The sequence below is a fragment of the Caretta caretta genome, chromosome 2 (assembly GCF_965140235.1).
Source record: "Caretta caretta isolate rCarCar2 chromosome 2, rCarCar1.hap1, whole genome shotgun sequence".
NCBI lineage: Eukaryota > Metazoa > Chordata > Testudines > Cheloniidae > Caretta > Caretta caretta.
Window position 1 is genome coordinate 29,906,759 of NC_134207.1, and position 13,725 is coordinate 29,920,483.

Sequence of the window (13,725 nt, forward strand, 5' to 3'; positions counted from 1 at the left end):
TCTTGAGAATATATTTCTCAGTATCAAATGCTGATTTAAGGATATGCATCTGTGTCTGTCCTTTGTTATAGTATATAATACTGGGGTTATATTAATGTTATAGTAAGTGAAAAAAGGTAGCAGTCAACCTCTTCACTAAAAGTACTGACTGTACATAGTTTGTTGTGGGTGAAAAAAGATCTATTTGCAATCCCAGCAATTCCTGCTTATTTGAATGACATGAAGCCATACAATATATCCATATTTTCATCCCCAGGATTTACGATATTTCCCAAGTCAAAAATTGAACATTTTTATGGCATTTTGTGTTGCCTGATTATTATGGTTCCTACTATTTTTGTAAACAACATCTAAGAAATCTTGCTGCTAAATGGTAAATCATGTACATCAAAACATTCTACTTTGTACCAGTATATCTTTAATGAATGGGAAAATGACATAGATAGGTCTAATTAACTTCTGCCACAATATCTGCACTTATTTTTGTTTCCTTAGAACATATAACATTACTACAGTTCTATTTAGCAAGAAATATAAAACATAGTTTACCCTTGCATATGATCTGGTTAAAGGGGTTTAACTAGACGGCTGTTTGCTATTCAAAAATATCTTCAGTTGAAAGATACTTATGCCATATAGATGGAATATTTGAATACCCAAAGGATCTTAGGAAATATGATGATAGATATAGTATGAGAGCACTAATTAAGTTCAAAACTTTTTAAAATAAATATTCACTGAACTTTTTAAATGAATTTAGTTTGCTTCCTTTTGGGTTTGTTTTCTGTGGAGAACATTTGGCAAGGAAGATTGTGGAAAGTAGATTTCAAAATTGCTTGTGTGTATATCTGTGCGGGAAGTTCTTGAACATTTATGTAATCATGGAAGAGAGCAAAACAATTATTTATTTTGGCCAATCACAATTAAACAACACAGCTTGCATAGTGAATACTGTCAGAGAACTGTCCATGAAAAATCCATGCAATGTAAAAAAAAATCACCAAAAAAATCTGTGTCAGTACAAAATAAATTCAGTGAAATTGAGATCTACTTACTGGTATTTTTTAGCAGGAAAAATATGGTGAAATTAATTTGGATGAATTATTTGTTGCATATTATTCTCTCAGATCTAATCTGAAGTCATGCCCATGTATTTTCCTAGTTTTGTGCCCACTCACCAATTGTTCGTTCAGGCCAATTTAACTAACTTGTCTAAATGAGAAGTGTTGTTAGATCTTATAGTGTCAGACTGCTTAACACTACAAGTACCTTCTCTTCAGCAAATTATCCTATCTTGCACCTCCCCAAAATCTCATCCTCCTTCAAGTACACCAAAATACACAAAATAATAATTTACAGTTAATGTTATTCAAGCTGACAGACAGTATGTCCAGTGATGTAAATTTTCCACAAGAAATTAATGCTAAAAGTTGTATGGAATGCTCTTCCATATAAAGAGAAAATCAAAATAAGCCATGAATAACAACTCTGTATGTTTTCTTCTAAGGGTATGGGTCTAAGGATAGTTATGCCCTCCTCTGATGTGTGTGTGAATGAGTGTTTGTTTTTGTACTTTCAACATACAGTTTATTCAGTAACAATGAGCCATCCTTACTATCTCATATGGACATGTATAGAAAAATAACTCTCCTTTCTGCATTTGCCTTGTAGGTACTGCTTAACCTTTTAATCTGAGGGCTTATCCAAACTAGAAAATTTTGCTGCTTTAATTATACAAATATAATTAAGATGGCAAACTCCATCGCAGTGTGGTTACAGCTATACCAGTATAAAAGTCCTTATCCCAGTATAAGTTATTCCAGTTCCTGAAGCAAAAGAAGCTATACCAGAAATAAGACACATTTATACCAGTATTTCTGCTTCCACTCTACGGGTATGTCTACACTACAAAATTAGATCAATTTTATAGAAGTCGATTTTTAGAAATCGATTTTACACAGTTGGTTGCATATGTCCCCACTAAATGCATTAAGTCGACAGAGTGCGTCCTCACTACCGTGGCTAGCATCGACTTACGGAGCTGTGCACTCTGGGTAGCTATTCCACAATTCCCGCAGTCTCTGCCACCCATTGGAATTCTGGGTTAAGCTCCCAATGCCTGATGGGGCAAAAACATTGTCGTGGGTGGTTTTGGGTACATGTCGTCAGTCGCCCCTCCCTCCGTGATAGCAAAGGCAGACAATCATTTTGAGCCTTTTTTCCATGCCTATGCCATACCACAGCAAGCATGGAGCCAGCATAGATCAGCTTACTGTCACCGCTGCCAGTGTGTCCTGGGGGCTGCTGTCAGCAGATGGTACAGTAGGACTGCTAACCGTCATCATCCGCTACAACTCTGCTCTCCGGCTCTTGTAAATGAGCTCAGTCTCAGTAGCAAATTTCTCCATGTTGTCATCATTCACCGCTTCCACTGCAACTCTCCTCTCCTGGTGCCATGAATCCACCTTGCAGGTCCTCTTGTCGTTCTGTATAAATATCTATTCTCGTGGCATCCATCATCCACTGCTACCGCTGCAAATCTGCTCTCCTGCAGACGCCATACCACCAGGGTTCCCTAACTGTGGTGGGGCGGTAGACGGAATGCATATCCCTATCTTGGGACCTGACCACCTTGGCAGCCAGAACGTAAACCACAAGGGGTACTTTTCAATGGTGCTGCAAACACTGGTGAATCACAAGGGACGTTTCACGGACATCAATGTGGGATGGTTGGGAAAGGTGCATGACGCTCGCATCTTCAGGAACTCTGGTCTGTTTGAACAGCTGCAGGAAGGAACTTTTTTCTGGTCTGGGAAGTAAGTTCCTTCCTGCAGCTGTTCAAACAAACCAAGTGTCCTACCATGGAGGACAGAATAAGGCTCCCCAGAAACCTTCTGCAAAGGCTTTTAGAGTACCTCCAGGAGAGCTTCATGGAGATGTCCCTGGAAGATTTCCGCTCTATCCCCAGTCACGTTAACAGACATTTCCAGTAGCTATACTGGCCGTGAATGCATCCCAAGTCTTTAGGGCAAATTACTCATTAAACACACTTGCTTTTAAACCCTGTATTATATTTACAAAGGTACACTCACCAGAGGTGCCTTCTCCGGCGTCATGGTCCGAGAGCCCGCCTTGGGAGGGTTGGGAGGGTATTGGCTCCAGGGTGATGAACAGTTCCTGGCTGCCGGGGAGAAGGGATTCTCCGCTTGCCTGCTGTGCGCTATCCTCAACCTCCTCCTCATCATCATCTTCCTCATCCACAAAATCCTCATCCCTGTTTCATGAGATTCCCTACTTTCAGGTGTCCACGGACAGTGGTGGGGTAGTGATAGGGCCCCCCCCTAGAATTGCATGCAGCTCATCATAGAAGCAGCATGTATGGGGCTCTGACCGGAGTGACCATTTGCCTCCTTTGTTTTTTGATAGGCTCACCTGAGCACTTTAATTTTCACGTGGCACTGCTGTGTGTCCCTGTTGTAGCCTCTGTCCATCATGCCCTTGGCGATTTTGGCAAATATACTGGCATTTCATCTTTTGGAATGGAGTTCTGCCTGCACGGATTCTTCTCCCCATACAGCAATCAGATCCAGTACCTCCCGTTCAGTCCATGATGGAGCTGTTTTGCAATTCTGGGACTTCATGGTCACCTGTGCTGATCAGCTCGCCATGCTGGCCAAACAGGAAATGAAATTCAAAAGTTCCTGGGGCTTTTCCTGTCTACCTGGCCAGTTGTCATAAATATAAAGGAAAGGGTAACCACCTTTCTGTATACAGTGCTATAAAATCCCCCCTGGCCAGAGGCAAAATCCTCTTACCTGTAAAGGGTTAAGAAGCTCAAGTAACCTAGCTGGCACCTGACCAATAAGGGGACAAGATACTTGTCTGTCTGTGTGATACCTCTGCTGGGAACAGATCAAGGAAGCAAGCAATTCAACTCCTGTAGAGTTAGTAAGTAATCTAGCTAGAAAATGTGTTAGATTTTCTTTTGTTTTGGCTTGTGAATTTCACTGTGCTGGAGGGAATGTGTATTCCTGTTTTTGTGTCTTTTTGTAACTTAAGGTTTTGCCTAGAGGGATTCTCTATGTTTTGAATCTGACTGCCTGTGAGATTATCCTCCATTGTAATTTCACCAAGGTGCTTCTTTTACCTTTTTTCTTTCTAACAAAGTTCTGTTTCTTTTAAGAGCCTGACTGATTTCTCTATTGTCCTAAGATCCAGGGGTTTGGATCTGTGATCACTTTGTAACCAATTGGTTAGGATATTATTCTCAGACCTCCCAGGAAACGGGGTGTAATGCTTGGGGGAATATTTGGGGGGGATAGGAACTCCAAGTGGTCCTTTCCCTGATTCTTTATTTAATCACTTGGTGATGGCAGCATACCTCAGCCCAAGAACAAATAGAGATTTGTGCCTTGGGGAAGTTTTAACCTAAGCTGGTACAAATAGGCTTAGGGGGTCTTTCATGCGGGTCCCGACATCTGTACCGCAGAGTTCAGAGTGGGGAAGGAACCGTGACACCAGTGCATCTGAGTTGATAGTGCTGTCCAGAGCAATCACAATGGAGCACTCTGGGATAGCTGCCGGAGGTCAATACCGTCGAATTGCATCCACACTACCCAAATTCGACCCAGCACTAAACCCCTCACCGAGGAGGAGTACAGAAATCAATTTTAAGAGCCCTTTAAATCGACAAAGAGGCTTGGTTGTGTGATGGGTGCAGGGTTAAATTGACCTAACGCTACTAAATTTGACCTAAACTTGTAGTGTAGACCAGGGCTAGGTCTTGTACTGGTGTAGCTATTGTAAAAAGTCATACCCCTAACCAGCAGAGTTATACCAGTGTAACTTTCCTAGTAACCAAGCCTAAGTTGGATGCATAGAAACTACTGTCCCAATTTTTCTAAAAAAGCTGCTGTCATTTCAGCTGGAAACTGCACAATTAGTCTGTAATTTTTTTTCCTTTCTATAGAGCCCTAAAAATGTCAACGTATTTGTAAGGCTTTATCACATTCTTTTTTTCCCCTTCCTCTTTTGCTTCTGTTTTAAAGCATTTGGACATAATGAGTGTCCTGATCCTGGAGTTCCAATCAATGCACGGCGTTTTGGTGACAACTTTCAATTAGGGAGTTCAATCTCAGTCATTTGTGAAGAGGGATTTATTAAAACACAAGGAACTGAAACAATTAGTTGTATACTAATGGATGGGAAAGTAATGTGGAGTGGACCTATCCCTAGGTGTGGAGGTACGTGAATTTTTATGCTATTGCTTTTCTATTTAGGTTAATTTATTGTTATTTCTTTACAGTTGTCATAGGGTGAAATTCTCACTTCCAAAGACCAGCACAAAGACTATGTATCACTTAAGTCTCACTGAATCTCTGCAAAGGAGTGAATTTCATTCATTCTGAATATTTTCTAATTAGTGCAAAAATAATTACAATTAGTTTCTCTAAGTCAATTTTCTCTAAAATGTATTTGAAGAATTCCTGAGAGAATGCCTTAAATTTTCTTGTTAAAAAAAAAAAGGCAGAACAAATATGCTAATAAATTGCAAATATGGTTGATAATAGCTTATGCAAATTGTCTTTAATTTTTTTCCACCTGACAAGTTTCTTATTTTTGAAATACAGTTATTTAATTTTCTTTAAAGAATGAGTTAGTTATTCTTAATACTATTGGTAAAAACAAAAACAAAACTTGCTGAAAGCAGTCTTTGATAGTGATAATAGGTATTTGTTGGTAACATTTAATTTGTTTGATATTTTGACTTTGAGTTAGGATGTTTATGTAGATCCTTAATTTCCCTTTAAGAGAGGTTCCTGAAATGATTGAAATGTGATAATTGTTTCTTTTTGGGGAAAAGACATCAAACCAAGGTTCTGACTACTTGAAACCATTTATATTTTAGTAAATTCTTTGTTAGTGTAAATGCTTAGAATTCCACTGAGGTCAATGGAGCTGCACGCGTTTACACCTGTGGAGAATTTGCACTCTTATTATTTTGAATTGATAGAAATTTTAATAACATGCATGGGTCGCTACATTTTTAGTCAGATATCTACATTATGCCTACTTCCATTTGCCTTAACATTTCAGTTGGATACTGTACTTCTTTACTTTCTGTCCTAAACTTGTGAAGGATCTTGTTGTGAGCTATTAAATATCTGCTAGATTCCACTTCAGAGAGATCTGCATTTCATATATGGGTAAAATGACTTAAATCCCTTACCTGTCTCACAGGATTATTGGCACTTAATTAGAAAATGTTTATAAAGTGATTTGAGATGCCCAGATTAAAAAACAACAACACTACAGAAATATAAATTATTATTACATGTGGTACCTTGTTCATTTGATGTTGAAATATGTATAGTAAAGAAGCAATGAAATATAGAAGATGATTATCCTGAAACTCATTCTACAACAACTTCTACCTGAAAAAATCAATATATAAAGCTCCAGAGGCAGAAGGTCTTGACAGTGGTTGAAAGGCAGAGAGGTAACAATTGTAGGAGTCATCGCTGAGCTTCTCTTCTTCCTATGCTCCTATAACAAGATTCTGAAGAAGGCAGAACAAAGTTTCTTGCCAATTATCACACAGTACATGCCCTGAGGAGTAGTTGAAGAAATTTCAAGAACTGTCTCCTGCATCTTTGAGCTTTCACAGTCAGTCTTCAGACTAGATACAGTCCAGAGAATGTGTAGGTAGACAGTTTCCCTTTAGATGAGCAGAGCAAATGGACATAAATAGAAGTCATGAAAATAATGTTGGATCTATTGATGGTCATTGATACAACTATCAACTGACTCAACTATCAAACTTGCCAGGGTGGATGGAGTGACCTTCAGGGTATTTTGTTCATTTCTCTCAGACAGATCTCAGAGGTATTGCTCAGTTTCCCCAAAGTTCTTTTCTCTATGCAGGACTCTGTCCTGTCCCTTTTTTAATTTAAATAATATATTTGTCTGGTGTGGGAAACTGTGAGAAGTTCTGAGCTTTGATGCTAAGAATACCCTGACAAATTCCTGTTCCGCATCTCTGAAACCTAGCACAGACAGTGTCATTACCAAGTTAGCCAATGTCTAGGAGAAATAAATGGCTAGATGGAAAAACAGCTGGTTCAAGATCAACCAGCAGAGGATGTGACTTCACCCTTTGAAGGCTTCCGCTCTCCAACATTCTAGGTGTTGCAGTATCTGGGTCCAAATGGTTTTGTCACTGTTCTTGGGCAACCAAACAGCAACACTATTCAGACTTCCCTTACTATCTTCATTTGGGCCTAAAATTGTGTCTTTTCTTTTGGAGGTGGACTTAGCAACAGGCAGTAGTGGTCCAGGTACTTTTCTTGGGTTTCAAGGCTGCTTCAACATGCAGCTGTCTACTGCCTAGATCAGCTAAACCAACAAGTTCATGTCATTCAGTGCTTTGTGTGCTGTATGCTTACTCCCTATCAGATTCGAGATCTGCCTTGAGGTAGGGGTTTTGATATTTAAAGCAAGTTATAAACTGCTACTCACAGCAATATCTCTATTCCAGAATGTTAGTCTCAGCAACAGAATTCCCTCCTGATGAAGATGATGAACCCAAGTTTTGTCATCTTTACAATACCATGCTATATATATTTCCTTGTACCCGTCTGTCTCTGCTAACAGTAGCCACAGAAATAGCATAGTGGCCTAGCTACCTTTCACAGGTTGAACTACAGTCTTGTTGAAAAAAACATATCTGATTCAGGAAATGACTTAATGTGTTTCACTGACTCCAGTTCTCAGTAATTTGAAAATTAGGGCATTTATTTAGGTGTCTAAACTTTGACTTGGGATGTTATCTTTAGGCACTTATTTTTAAAAATCTTATCCTATATCTTCATTATATAGAAAGCCTTCTAACAAATTTTAATGGGATTACATACACTAATGTGAGACCCTACATCGTAAGTGTTGTAAGTGTTGTCTATACACTTTCAAACAATTTTCCCTTGTTTTATAGCTTTATTGTTGCAAGAGGTGCAGTCTAAATAAGACTAGCAATCTGATTTTGTGTGCGGGAGAACTGTTTTTCCAGTGCCTTAAATTGATTTGTTTTGCTATCATTTTGCATTCAGTTTACACTTTCCATGACAAAATAGTCAGGAATATCACCTGTATACAAATGGATTAGTTGTATTAGTTAAAGTTAAGCATATGTTTAGGGCTTTGCTGTCTAGGAATGAATTACTCAATCAGGACCTGAGAGCACTTCCTGGGGCACTGAATAGTCAGTTTAGCAGTATAAACAACAAGAGAGCAGGCAGTAGTAAATGGAAGACATTAACAAACCTAAGGCTCTATTCTACTTTTATATCCTCTTTCTTTTCAACATACAGATAATTTCTCTTCTCTCCTTCCCCGTGTCTTCTTGGGTTTTTATTCGCTTGCCCTCCCTGCTTCTTCCTTTTCCTTCTGTTTCTCTCTTCTCTGTCTTCTCCATTTCTCTTTTCCCCCCAAACACTGATATATTTGTTTCTGAAGAATATGCTTGAATGCAGAATACCATATAGTCTGTATAAAGTGGTCTTCTCAGCAGCAATGGTAAAGAAGGCTACCAAAGCTGATGGAAAACAATATGTGCACAATGTACTTTTTTCTTTATTTCTATGAATCTGTCCAGTCGGTTTTACATACTGTATAACTTTTTGTAATACCTACTAACCTTGAAAAGTTTATTAACTTTAACATTGTCAGGAACCATTGTAATTCTTGGATTATGTTAATCACACACAAAGCAATAATGCCACACTGATGTACTTTGTAGTTCATGGAGCTGGATGAAATTGCTAATGAAAATTAAAAGTTGAATATTCACAGTCATATTGAGAAGCTAAATTAATCTGGGAACACCTCAAAATGTCCAACCATGCACAAGGAAGACTGATGAAAGGATAATCTTAGCCACTAATTGGAACATATAGTTGCATTCTGAATGGTAGGATTAGGATTTATTCACTAGTTGCAGAATTAGACATATTTTTAAAAAGTGAAGATATAGATTTAAAAAAAAAACACAAAAAGAGGACCTTTATAAAGCAGAATTTTGTACCCAGTAGTCCTGCTGGTCTGGTGGTATATAATTGTCCAGAGGTTTTTTTTTTTTTTTTTTTAAATCAGTGTTCATTATTAATCAGTTCTGCGCAATTAACTCTCCAAATGAATATCTTTATTTCATACAGGATGAAATCCACTCCACTTGCCTAAATCCCAAATAAGTCACACTCTATCCAGGTGAAGGGTAGCATAGCTAGGAAGTCAATTCCACTTCTAAATCAGATCCAGGGAATTGGGCTGCTTTCAGGCTCCCTTTCCCTTTAGCTACCTGTCTGCTATTTCAATCTGTATAATCTAGAACAGGGGTCTCAAACTCAAATGACCACAAGGGCCACATGAAGACTAGTACATTGGCCCAACGGCCGCACCACTGACCACCACCTCACCGCTGCCCCGGCCCTGCCCCCACTCCACCCCTTCCGTGAGGCCACGCCACTGCCCTGCCTCTTCCCACCCCTTCCCTGCCCCCATTCCAACCCCTTCCCTGAAATCCCCACCCCAATTCCACCTCCTCCCTGCCCCCAGGGGGTGCAGGAGGGCTGCAGGGTGCGGCAGGGGGCTCAGGGCAGGGGGTTGGGGTGCACGGTGGGGCAGGGGGTCAGGGTGCAGCAGGCGGCTCAGGGCAAGGGGTTGGGGTGCAGGAGGTGTATGGGGTGCGAAGGGGGCTCAGGGCAGGGGGTCGGGGTGCAGGAGGGTGTGGGGTGTGGCAGGGGGCTCAGGGCAGGGAGTTGGGGTGCAGCAGGGGGCTTAAGGCAGGGGGGTCGGGGTGCAGGAGGGGTGTGGGGTGCAACAGGGGACTCAGGGCAGGGGGTTCGGCTGCAGGAGTGGGGGTGGGTCCGGACCGGTGTGCACCGGGGGCAGGGCAGGCTCTGGGAAGCGGACGGGACCTGTGGGAGGGGGGGCACAGGGGTCTGTGTGTTGCTGTGAACACTCCTCCAGGTACCTCCCCTGAAGCTCCCATTGGCTGCGCTTCCCCGTTTCCGGCCAATGGGAGCTTCGGAGGAGGTACCTGGAGGAGCGGCCAGGGCAACCCACAGACCCCTGTGCCCCCCCCCCCCCCCCCCAGGTCCCAGCCACTTCCCGGAGTGGTGCGGGGGCAGGGCAGGCAGGCAGGAAGGGAACCTGCCCTGCCCTGCCCCAGGTGCGCGCAGGGCCAGAGCTGCTGTAGGTAAATGCTGGGGGGTGCGGGGTGCCACGGGGGGCTGGTGGGCCACAGAAAATAACCCTGCGGGCCACGTGTTTGAGACTCCGATCTAGAATCACAACTACAGCTCAGCCATGCCCATTGTGAAGAGGGTTGGGACCACTAGATATGTGTAAACATATACCCCATGCTGCATCACAGCCCCTTCAGCCAGTCTGCATGGAGCTCATGTGGAGACCCTTTCTATGTTTTGGATGGTGTGCTGGCACACCTGGGTGGCAGCTCCATTTATGATACTCCTGTATAGCCCAGATGCAGGACTTAAGTGGTACAGGGAGGGTTCCCTGCTTCTCCATACCAAAGAGAAATAGTATCTTGAAAAAGAATCTGATGTTATGAACTATGGAGTCTGCATAGAATCAGCAGTCAGATCTGGTCCCCAAATAAGTACCAATTGTGAACATCTGCGAGCATTAGGCTTTCCTCGTGCCCATATATAGAGTTCCTGGCTTATGGTTTCTTGAGTACTGTTACATTCATGGCACACACATATAGAGAAGTTAGATAAAAAACATAAATTTCTCTTGCTGAAAGACTGCAGCATAATACTACTTTATATTCCAAACAATAACAGAGAGGGACCCCAAAAGAGAGAGACAAAACAGGCTGTTCCCTAAAATGGTGGGACAGATCAACTCACTTTACTCTAGGCTGTCTCTCTGCAGACTGTCTGCTTCTTGACTCAGAACACATACTTCCCCCTAGGCTGCAAGCAGCAGCAGGACAAAAAACAAAACCTGAAATTTAAAGTGACAGCTTACAGTTTTAACACAGTTTTCAATACACCACAATTTCCATATATGGAAATAACTTGGAATGACATTGTGGGAACTCAGAGCATGTTCAGAGACTCCTGTTTGATATTTCATGTGGGCTCTCCTATGACTAAGAGATGTTTGGCTGATGGCTGCTTCTAGTTATAATATATTTCCAATATTTTAATTTCACCTGGCTGATGACAGGAATAGATGTCAGTCAGCCACAAAAGGGGGTTTAAAGAAGCAACAAGCCCTAAAACTTAGTATAAAGGAGGATGGAGAAATGACCCCATTGGCGAGTTTACTAGAATATTTTATTTTTAAAAGTTAGGCATTTGATGATAAGCCTAGTACCTCTCTGTAGATGTGACTATGAAGGACTCCTGGGTCTTGGAGTTCAGAACACAGTGGTCGATTTTAAATTAAAAAAAAAAAAAAAAAAAGGAATCCTGCACTGCAGGCATGAGAAAGAGCCATATGCAAGGGGGGGGGGGGGTGGGGAGGGGAGAGAGAGAATAACATTTTTAAATGCCTTTATTATTCTTAGCTTCCAAACATGAAAATAAATTACTTTGAATGTATGGAACTAGATACTATACTAATACTATACTAAAAACTATACAACACTATACCATATTGTACTAAAAATACAATGGATAACCATAGGTATTCCCTGTGTGGTTTAGAGCTAATCCTTAGATTGAAGTTAAAATTTACAAGAAACTTTTTTTTTTTTTGTTAAATGAGAAAATGCTGATTTGCACAAGTGTGACAAAGTTGAATTCTTACTGTGGTAATACACTGACTCAAGATAATACCATCTGGTGTTCCTATTTTTGTTGATTTATTTTTCAGTTTATAGGCTCCATATGTGTTATGAATATGCATGCATGGTAATATGCACTAAAATGTAGTAAAAATTCAAGATAGTGTTAACCCTTTGATTGTTGATGTCCTTAGGCATTTAAATGACACACTGTTTTGGCTGAGAAAGTAGAAAGAGGAAGGCAGCATAAGGTTTAGGGTCTAAACATAAGGAGTCAACTCTTTATCACTAGGAGTAAAACTGCAATGCAGTAATAAAATAATTGAAAATTAAAGACTAAAAATTATTTAGGAACAGGTCTCAAAACTGTGTAATTTTGAACTTAGTACAGAATTTACAAAATGCTTTTGCTCATCAAGAAACTATTTTACCTTTGTTAGACTCATTTAATTACATTATAGTGTTTAGGGTTTGTATCCTGCTGCAGCTGGAACCTTTGTCATTGACATACAAAAAAGATAGGGTCCTATGTTCTTCAAAACATAAAATGTCTTTTTGACTGTAGTTCATAATTTTAGCATGGGAACTTTCCAATTTCTTTAGAAACATTAGAATATAAACATAAGCATCATGCCTTATGGCCTCCAATTCTTGAGTTATAAAGAACAATATACCTCCTTTATGGTGAAGAGATCAAGAAAGTGCAAGAATCTTTGAAAAACTTTTACAAAACAGAGCTGTGTAAGTTAATATGTATCATGTCATCTAATCATGAAAAATATGTAACTTATAAGGAGCAGGACTAGAAATAATCACTGCACAGATATCAAAAACTATGGGCACGGATGAGGGAAGAAGGAAAACACTGCATTGCTACACATGTGGCAGAATCTTAGTAGACAGCCAAGACCTATAAAAATGTGCAACAAGACTTTCCAATCCCTTGGCAGTATAAAACGAAATGCCGCATTCTCCACTTTTGTGGATGGCGCTGCCTGCATAAATATTCACTGAGACAGTAATATTTTGGCACAGTATGGTGCAGCTTGTTTTCTGCTAATGAGTTTACTTCTGTCTGTCTTATCTAATTAGGTACTAATATGACCTCAATCACCATATTATATGAGAGCTTTCCGGTAATTAAAAATAAGAATAAGAGTAATAATCTATGTATTTCTTTTCCAGACTGTAGGTGAAACAGCTTAATTAGTTCATAGGTCATTTGTTTTCTTGGTGTATATGGTGTAACTAATTATTGCTCACTGCAGCATTAATTTACTATAAGTTTTCCTTAGTAGCTTAGGGTCGCAGCCAACTCACAATGTAATCAGTGAATGTCTTTCCATTGACTTCAGTACAAATTAAATCGAACCCTTAATTAAAATCTAGCATAAATACTGTATCATTTTAGCTATGTCCATATTCCTCCCAAGTTACCTCAAACCACTTCCTGTCTTTTGTTTTGGAAGTGCCTACGGAAACATCCTACGAACAAGTCATAAGTTTTAGCTTATGAGTAGAAAAATAAGAGGCAGGTTTAGTTGCTGCATTTTTCAGCAAATCATGCAAGCTGTACAGCAGGGGTCTCCAAACTTTATGAGAGGAGGACCATATTAGATTTTTGAAGGAGCTTTACGGGCGGAAGCGACTGTGAAAGAAATTAAATATATCCAAAATATATGCAAAATTGTTTAAAAACCACTATTCTACTGTGTCAGTGTTGCATTAAATTCTAAATCAGGTATAAAAGTTAGTCGATGCAGGGGCTGTAAGTTGGCTCCCCTTTTTGGGTCTGCTCTGCCCCGTGCCTGCTCCCTTCTCCCTGTGCCTGCTAGGCGTGCCCACTCTGCTGAAGAAAATGACAAAGGATTGAAAGTTTGGCTGTACTTTGGTAAGGGAAGCTCCAGGTTCCC

The 13,725-nt window shown here is 40.4% G+C and overlaps 1 protein-coding gene across 3 annotated transcripts in view; it reads left to right on the forward strand.

The window, feature by feature from the left end:
• Positions 1-13,725, forward strand: part of CSMD3 (CUB and Sushi multiple domains 3) — a 1,179,008-nt gene that overhangs the window by 657,351 nt on the left and 507,932 nt on the right. For all 3 annotated transcript variants that reach the window (XM_048841517.2, XM_048841518.2, XM_048841519.2), the window contains one exon: positions 5,049-5,243. In XM_048841517.2, coding sequence (XP_048697474.2) covers positions 5,049-5,243 — 195 coding nt within the window. The remainder of the gene's footprint in view (positions 1-5,048; positions 5,244-13,725) is intronic.